The sequence below is a fragment of the Hippoglossus stenolepis genome, chromosome 19 (assembly GCF_022539355.2).
Source record: "Hippoglossus stenolepis isolate QCI-W04-F060 chromosome 19, HSTE1.2, whole genome shotgun sequence".
In the NCBI taxonomy this organism is placed as follows: Eukaryota; Metazoa; Chordata; class Actinopteri; order Pleuronectiformes; family Pleuronectidae; genus Hippoglossus; species Hippoglossus stenolepis.
This window is the reverse complement of record NC_061501.1, coordinates 20,773,726-20,783,037: the sequence shown is the minus strand read 5'-3', so window position 1 is coordinate 20,783,037 and position 9,312 is coordinate 20,773,726. Positions and strand designations below refer to the sequence as shown.

Here is a 9,312-nt window from a genome sequence, read left to right as displayed (position 1 = left end):
CCAATGAACACATGTGGGTGTATCAGAGGTGTTGCATCAACTTGATTTCCATGGAACTGATAAGAAATGATTTACTAATCAAATATAATGATGTAGTATCTCCAAATAATGTCTTTCATACAAACCAATAATGAGTTAATCTTGTAAATAAATAATTGCTAGTTCAAAACCATTACTGTCGAGGCAAAATGATGAACTTGCCTCAAAGAAAACTTCAAGTCCCATAATGCACCACCAGCAGGCCAGTGCAGGCTGCTCATTATGACTTGAGTTGGAACACCTGCGGATGAGGACTCTCAGCAAACTGTCCAGCAGAGAGAGAGGAAGGAGAGAGGATTTAGCTCATGGTACACCAAAGAAGCCACTGGTACTGTGACAAGACTTTTATTTTGATGATTTAATATTGGAAGCGCTGCTATCGTCATGAATGTTAGGATGTCTTGTTTGATGAATTGTAAAGTAAGAACCAGCAGCACACAGCATACAGGCACAACATACAGGCTGCATGCATATAAGTTTGGCTTTTGTTTAAGTGTACTTAGTTATTTGTTCAATTTATATAGGTGTTTGAATACTGTTTACATTCATTCATTTACGTACACTGAAAAAACATATTTACTTTATTTATTGGATTGAAGTTGTGTGAAATATATTTGTATAACTTCTTATTCTTTTGTGTTTTGAAGGTTTTCAACCTGATGAACCAACCAGCAAACAATGAGCAAATAAGGCAAAATAAACATTGAGCTGAGTTGAAAAGAGTTGTCCCGTGCGTCCTTTGGGGGTAATGTACCAGGCCATTGCATGTTGGGCAGGAGTTGAAGGAAAAAAAGACCTAGGAACTTGACAATTACTCAAAATAATGACTTTGTATATCAAAATAATGACAAAGTAAGTCATGAAATCATTATATTTTATATACAATGTGCAATAAGAAGATATCATCACGTAAAAGCCAAAACAACAAATACAAATAAGAAGAATCAATAAAAAGGAGACAACATTGCACAAGAGCAAAAAATAATAATTAAAGCAATATGTAAGAATAAAGAGATGACATCACATGTAAAAATGTGATTTAAAAGAAGTCACTGAATCTGCAAACCATCATATGGGATGGACGAAAAGTTTAACATGAAAACCTGACTGAGGTTAGAAACATTTATATATATTACACTACATTAAATAGCTCTGTCTATGTGCAAAATAATAAACTGGCAGGTACAGGGAGGTTTGGTACTTTTAACAGTATACTACCACTACTACTACTACTTCTCATAATAAGAATAATATGAATAATAAGAATAATACGAATAATAATATTAACATGGATTTATCTTTACAAACATGTTTAAATAAACTTTTATCTGAGGTGAACATTAGCTTCCTCATTTTCAGGTGATTTGATGATTTGGTTTCAATGCGTGTGTGGAAATCACAGGCTTTATGAAAATCATGATCGATTCTCCCAAGTGTGTTTCCATTGCACCTTGTTGCATTTTGTTATTGATACACAAGTCTAAAAAAGCTAAGTCTAAAACCTACTGTGATATTTTTACTTTTTGGGTTTCCACGCTAAATAATTTTTGATGCACAACTTGAAAGCACATAAGAGCAGATGGATGAAACATACTTTCTGACTCATAAACATGATGCCAGCATTATCTTCTTTCATAGGATCAAAATGTCCAACTTCGCCTCGAGCACACCTCCATGCATTTGCAAAGCGCTTTGAATCGTCTTTTGTCTGTAAACTTGCAATACCTGTTTCGGTCTTGGTTGAAAACCTTTTTCCAATGAACACAGGTGGGTGTATCAGAGGTGTTGCATCATCTTGATTTCCATGGAACTGATAAGAAATGATTTACTAATCAAATATAATGTTGTAGTATCTCCAAATAATGACTTGTTACAAACCAATAATGAGGTAATTTCTTGAATAAATAATTGTTAGTTCGAAACCATTACTCAAAATAATGACAAAGTAAGTTATGAAATCATAACACTTGATACACAATGTGCAATAAGAAGATATCATCACGTAAAAGCCATAACAACAAATACAAATAAGAAGAATCAATGAAAAGGAGACAACATTGCACAAGAGCAAATAAAAATAATAAAAGCAATATGTAAGAATAAAAGATGACATCACATGTCAAAATGTGATTTAAAAGAAGTCACTGAATCTGCAAATCATTATATGGGATGGACGAAAAGTTTAACATGAAAACCTGACTGAGGTTAGTAAACATTTATATGTATTACACTACATTAAATGAGCTGTATCTATGTGCATAATAATAATAATAATAAACTGGCAGGTACAGGGAGGTTTGGTACTTTTAACAGTATACTACTACTACTACTACGACTACTACTACTACTTCTACTACTACCACAACTACTACTACTACTATTACTATTACTAGTAATAACAATAATAATAATAATAATAATATTAACATGGATTTACCTTTACAAACATGTTTAAATAAACTTTTATCTGAGGTGAACATTAGCTTCCTCATTTTCAGGTGATTTGATGATTTGGTTTCAATGCGTGTGTGGAAATCACAGGCTTTATGAAAATCATGATCGATTCTCCCAAGTGTGTTTCCATTGCACCTTGTTGCATTTTGTTATTGATACACAAGTCTAAAAAAGCTAAGTCTAAAACCTACTGTGATATTTTTACACTTTTTTGGGTTTCCACGCTAAATAATTTTGATGCACAACTTGAAAGCACATAAGAGCAGATGGATGGAAACATACTTTCTGACTCATAAACATGATGCCAGCATTATCTTCTTTCATAGGATCAAAAATGTCCAACTTCGCCCTGAACACACCTCCATGCATTTGCAAAGCGCTTTGAATCGTCTTTTGTCTGTAAACTTGCAATACCTGTTTCGGTCTTGGTTGAAAACCTTTTTCCAATGAACACAGGTGGGTGTATCAGAGGTGTTGCATCATCTTGATTTCCATGGAACTGATAAGAAATGATTTACTAATCAAATATAATGTTGTAGTATCTCCAAATAATGACTTGTTACAAACCAATAATGAGGTAATTTCTTGAATAAATAATTGTTAGTTCGAAACCATTACTCAAAATAATGACTTTGTAGATCAAAATAATGACAAAGTAAGTTATGAAATCATTATATTTGATATACAATGTGCAATAAGAAGATATCATCACGTAAAAGCCATAACAACAAATACAAATAAGAAGAATCAATAAAAAGGAGACAACATTGCACAAGAGCAAATAAAAATAATTAAAGCAATATGTAAGAATAAAGAGATGACATCACATGTCAAAATGTGATTTAAAAGAAGTCACTGAATCTGCAAATCATCATATGGGATGGACGAAAAGTTTAACATGAAAACCTGACTGAGGTTAGTAAACATTTATATATATTACACTACATTAAATGAGCTGTATCTATGTGCATAATAATAATAATAATAAACTGGCAGGTACAGGGAGGTTTGGTACTTTTAACAGTATACTACTACTACTACTACTACTAGTTCTACTACTACCACAACAACTACTACTACTACTACAAGTACTATTACTAGTAATAATAATAATAATAATAATACTAACATGGATTAACCTTTACAAACATGTTTTAATGAACTTTTTGTCTGAGGTGAACTTTCCTCATTTGTCACTTCTCGACCACAGACGCGTCTCGGACTAACACACTTCGTCAGTGAAGAGGGGTGGAACAAGACACGGAATCAAGAATTCATACCACTTACTTCTATTAATGTTACTTTACATGGTTTCAAATAGAACCATATTACATTTTATTCTCATTCAGTGTCACCTCATTTCATTTTAAAATCGGTTTATGACTTCGTTGACCTTTCCTCTCCACCCCTCTCCCCTGCAGATGGATGGTACGCTCCAAAACATCATGTGATCACTGACTAACAGTGACTTCCTCTTTAGAAGAATATAAGATGCTTCTCGTGTGTTAATCGTGATTTTAGCTGCGATCAAGAGTCGTGAAGATGTCGTGCGGTGGACTCTCTGAGGTTTTCAAAGCAGACGGAGTAACCCAGTTGATCTGTGACGCTGTGAGTAGAGAAACCATTGTTCCTCTCTGTTCTCTGGGATCTATTCACACATGGACAGGGTTGGTGTTTCATTGTGTTGTTGTTGTTGTTGTCACTTCTTGGTGTGTAGATGAAGTCCAAGGCTGAAGTAAAGGCAGGGAAGAACTACGTCGTGTTCACAGCCAAGTCGTACAAGACGCAGCTTGTGGCCGGGACCAACTACTTCATTAAGGTAGAAGAAGAAGAACAAGTCCTGGAGGATGAGACACACACATCATAGAAAATATCATCTTTAAAGGGGCAGTTCACCCAAAAATGAACATTCACTCTTTACACACTCACCACTATGACGATCCAATACAATTGAAGTAAATGGTGACTACTTCTTCAAACGTTAAAAATAAACTACAGAAAACATAAAATCCTCCATGCTGCTCCTGTGGTGTCATGTATAGTGTCTGTAAGCCCAGACATTCAAGTTCGGTTGGATTTGGCTGCAACACAGTTTACTTACTGATACTTACTGATATCCACTGAGGTGCCAGTGTTATAGAAGAAGATGACACAATGAGATTTTGATAATAGAGGACCAGTCAAACCTTAAACCAAGGAACAAAATCAGTCCAATTTGAACCTTTTCAGGGAAACTTCAGAGAGAGCAGCAAGTGCAACAGATGTCGTGTTTACAGAGCACATCAAAAGAACAACATTTAAAACGACCAACATCCATAAATGACGTGGGAAATGGGGATGTATGCTTTAATGTTTTGTTTTTTTCATGTATTCATTGGAGGATCTTATTTTCCTCATTTTGAGGTGGTTTGATGATTTGGTTTCAATGCGTGTGTGGAAATCACAGGCTTTATGAAAATCAGGATAGATTCTCCCCAAGTGTGTCTCACTGCATCTTGTTGCATTTTGTTATTGATACACAAACTTCCTCTTTGGCTAAGTCTCAAAACTACTGTGATATTTTTCCTTTATTGGGTTTCCACTGCAAAGGATTTTTGATGCACAACTTGAAAACACATGAGAGCAGATGGATGGAAACATACTTTCTGACTCATAAAGCATCATTTTCAAATGCAGCAGGCTGCTGTTTACAGGGAGACATTCAACGACTAGATGGTGCACTTAGTGGAACCAGATGTTTTTCTCAGAGGAGCAAAACGAAGATGAACTCGCATTCATCGGGTGAACACAAACTCTAACTCTTGTTTCCTTGCAGGTCCATGTGGGAGGAGAAGAATATGTTCATCTCCGCGTTTACAGCCAACTGCCATGGGATGGAGAAACCCTTCAGCTGAATAAGATGCAGCAAAACAAACGCGGCGACGACCCCATTGTGCCTTTCTAAAGGGACCACAAACCAAACAAAGCATCATATCAGTGCCTACAGGCTGTTCAATCAACTAATCTCACATTACCTCGGCTCTGTATTAAACAATGTTACCCAACATCTAATTGTATACTATCTTAGTATTGTAGTTCATGATGTTAGGAGAATGTCAACAAATTTTTGTTTGCCGTGAATTAATTAAAGAAAATTGAATAAATCAGAGTTGTTCTTGCTTTTGTTTCTGTGCGGGCAGGATGTGGGGGTTAGATCGATTCCAAGGGCCCAGCACAGACAGGGGCCCTCAGAGAACACTTATTGTTATTATTATTAATTAGTTCATGTAATTAAAGAATTTATTAACAAGTTATGAATGAAATATACTTGGGTTTATTTCTCCAGGATAGCCTTTATATTTCACCCCTCTCTCTGTTCAATAGTTGGTTCAGTCTTGCTTGATTTCCAGTCAGCAGAACAGAAGGTGAACTGTCCCTGGACACACTGGCAGCGTGGGTCTCAGAGCTCTTGGTGTTTTTCAGTATCCACAATAAGTTTTGTATCATCAACCCTTGATAAGTGGTCCGAAATGGGAAGGGTTTTTACCTGTGAGAGTGAGAGAGAGAGAGAGAGAGAGAGAGAGAGACTACTGCCCATCACCTGAAGTTCTTTACATTAACTCTTATCAAGTCAAGAAGGCAGCTTTATGCTGACGGACATGCAGCAAGAGAAGAAGGCAGAGGACCCGATCCACTTCTTCTAGAACAGGGTCTCCAACCTTTCTTCATCTCTGAGCTACTTTGAAAACATTAAAGGTGCCAAGAGCTACTTGCATCACATCGCTTACATTTATTCACAAAGCACTCATCAGCTGAATTAAGCTACTTTTTGTACATGTGTGAAATTGCAATACCAAAGCATTACATTTATTAAATAACACAAAGCTTATTACAAAGCTTATCAAAAATCTTCACATCAAGGCCCAAGAACAGAGACTATTTTTCACTAATTATGGCCCACGTAGTAAGTTACTTTATTATTTTCTTTAAATTTTCCTTACACGTGTAAAATAAGTACATTCACTCTTTTTACCCACTTAGGTTCACTCTTAAAGAGTCGTTTAAATGTTCATTTGTCAGTCTTGTTCGAATTTAGATTTCATGACATTCATGTCAGAAAAAGCAGATTCACAAAGGTATGTAGAGCCAAATAACGCAGACATTTTCACTGCTGCTTGGTGAATATTCTTAGAGTTTTCTACAAGGCTCCAGATATGTTGTGAGTGTTGCTGAGATTTAAGCTGAACATGATTTTGGAGATTTATAACCTCCATCTCCAACTCCACAGGATTGAAACTGAACAGTTCAGTCATCTTTCTGGAAGCTCTGTGATGTCTACCTCCATGAAGGGGTTTGCAATGAATGCCACACAGGGTTCCAGCTTATCAAAATCATTGAACCTATCCTCAAACTCCTGCCCTAGCCCGGACAAGAGGTCACAATACTTATATACATCCAACACATTATCTGCCCCTGCATGGCTTTCCAAAATGTTCCCCACTAATGGGAAGTGTTGCAGTCTTTTATTTTTCAGTTGCTGGAGGCAAAATGACAGTTTTGCTTTAAAATCCTTCACAGCACTGATCATGTCAGAGATGGTTTTGTCTTTGCCTTGTAACTGTGAGTTCAGGTGATCAAGTTTCTCTGTCATATCTGTCAGAAAAGCAAGATCAAGCAGCCACTCAGCACCAGACAAGGGGGCAGTGTCCTCCTCTCTTGATTCCATGAAAGCCTTGATTTCTTTCAGCAAGGATAAAAAGCGTTGCAGTGACTTACCTCTGCTCAGCCACCTGATCTCTGTGTGGAGGAGGACATCACCATACTCAGCAGACAGTTCCTGAAGAAACAGTTTGAAGCTTCTGTGATGTTTTGCCTTTGCTCGAATGGAGTTGATAATTTTAACAACAGGTGTCATGACATGATCACATCTCATGACTTTGGCACATATAGCCTGTTGGTGAACGATGCAGTGATAGTTCACGATTTTAGGAAAGTCCAGGTCTGCCTTGCACTGTGCAATAAATCCTGAGTGGCGTCCTGTCATAGCTGGGGCTCCGTCTGTTGGAATAGACACCAGCTTTTCATTAGGCACGTTTGTTCCACAAAACGTTGTAGATATCGATTCCTCTCGTTGTGGTTTTCAGAGGAAGCAATGTCAAAAACTCCTCTCCTCACGCACACTTGTCCTTCACATTTGTAAAAAAAAAAATCACTTTCCCACTCCACGTGGAAATAGTACGTTTTCTGCTTTTTCTTGGCCTGGCCACCATCGTTGTCCATCTAAAATCCGATTCAACAGGCTCGCTAATAGCACCAAACTCCTCACTTTAGCTCAGCTTGCCTACAACGTAACTAGTCCAACATGTAGGTGCAAGTTTGCTGCTACGCTGCTGTAATGGGTTGGGTTCAGACGTTGACAAGACTATCACCTTTTTATTGACAGCTGATAAGCCTATCTTATTATTTTGTATTGGAGGGGGTGGGACATCTATGTGCTTGATTGAATTGAAGTGGGAACAGGTGCGTTTATTGTCGTCGTTTTTTTTAACACAGTCTGTGAACCTATTGGCGAGCTACTGAAAACCGGCCCGCGAGCGACGTGTTGGAGACCCCTGTTCTAGAAACAAACAAACAAAACTCATCAGTTCATTTCACATTCCACCAACAGCTCTGTATGTTTAACAATGTTACCCAATTCTAACATGAAACAACATACTGTATACCATAGATCATAGTAGATCATACTGACAGTCAAAATTGAACTATTTTGAATTCATAAACGATAATTGAATAAATCTGATTTGTTGTGTATCTTTCAATGTGTTGCTTTTCTTTCTGTGCTGGTTTATGATTTGTAAAATAGCTGCAGGAACACACTTGCTCCAGAAGGTTTTCACACACCGTCACGTGTTGCACATTTTTCAACCCCTCTATTTTCACCACTGTGGCACGTCTCAGTTTTCTTCCTATAACAAAGGAGCTGCAGGAACAGACGCTATAGTGGGAGTACTGGGATCCTTTAGTTCGTCAAAGTAAAATAAGATACGAATGTGATTTGGTTCTCCCAAACTTGTCATCTGAGGTCAATCGGAGGATAGAGGGAAGCACTGCTGCTGACCAGTCAGGTGGTTTCTGGAGAACCAAACAAAATGTCCAGGTTAATGATTTCTCAAGGTTGAAGTACCTTTTTCCAATGAACACAGGTGGGTGTATCAGAGGTGTTGCATCATCTTGATTTCCATGGAACTGATAAGAAATGATTTACTAATCAAATATAATGATGTAATATCTCCAAATAATGTCTTTCATACAAACCAATAATGAGTTAATTTTGTAAATAAATAATTGCTAGTTCAAAACCATTGCTCAAAATAATGACTTTGTATATCAAAATAATGACAAATTAAGTTATGAAATCATTATATTTGATATACAATGTTCAATAAGAAGATATCATCACGTAAAAGCCATAACAACAAATACAAATAAGAAGAATCAATGAAAAGGAGACAACAAAAATAATAAACAAAAATAATAATAAAAGCAATATGTAAAAATTAAAAGATGACATCACATGTAAAATGTGATTTAAAAGAAGTCACTGAATCTGCAAATCATTATATGGGATGGACAAAAGTTTAACATGAAAACCTGACTGAGGTTAGTAAACATTTATATGTATTACACTACATTAAATGAGCTGTATCTATGTGCATAATAATAATAAACTGGCAGGTACAGGGAGGTTTGGTACTTTTAACAGCATACTACTACTACAACTAAGACTGCTACTACTAGTTATACTACTACTACAACTAATAATAATAATAATAATAATAA

General features: G+C 36.5%; 1 protein-coding gene across 1 annotated transcript; it reads left to right on the top strand.

The window, feature by feature from the left end:
- Positions 1-3,941: 3,941 nt before the first annotated feature.
- Positions 3,942-5,636, top strand: LOC124855072 (cystatin-B-like). Its single transcript, XM_047344597.1, has 3 exons — positions 3,942-4,101; positions 4,211-4,312; positions 5,309-5,636. Exons 1-3 carry the CDS (start codon positions 4,036-4,038, stop codon positions 5,435-5,437), a joined length of 297 nt encoding a protein of 98 aa, XP_047200553.1. The 5' UTR covers positions 3,942-4,035; the 3' UTR covers positions 5,438-5,636.
- The last annotated feature ends 3,676 nt before the right edge of the window (positions 5,637-9,312 follow it).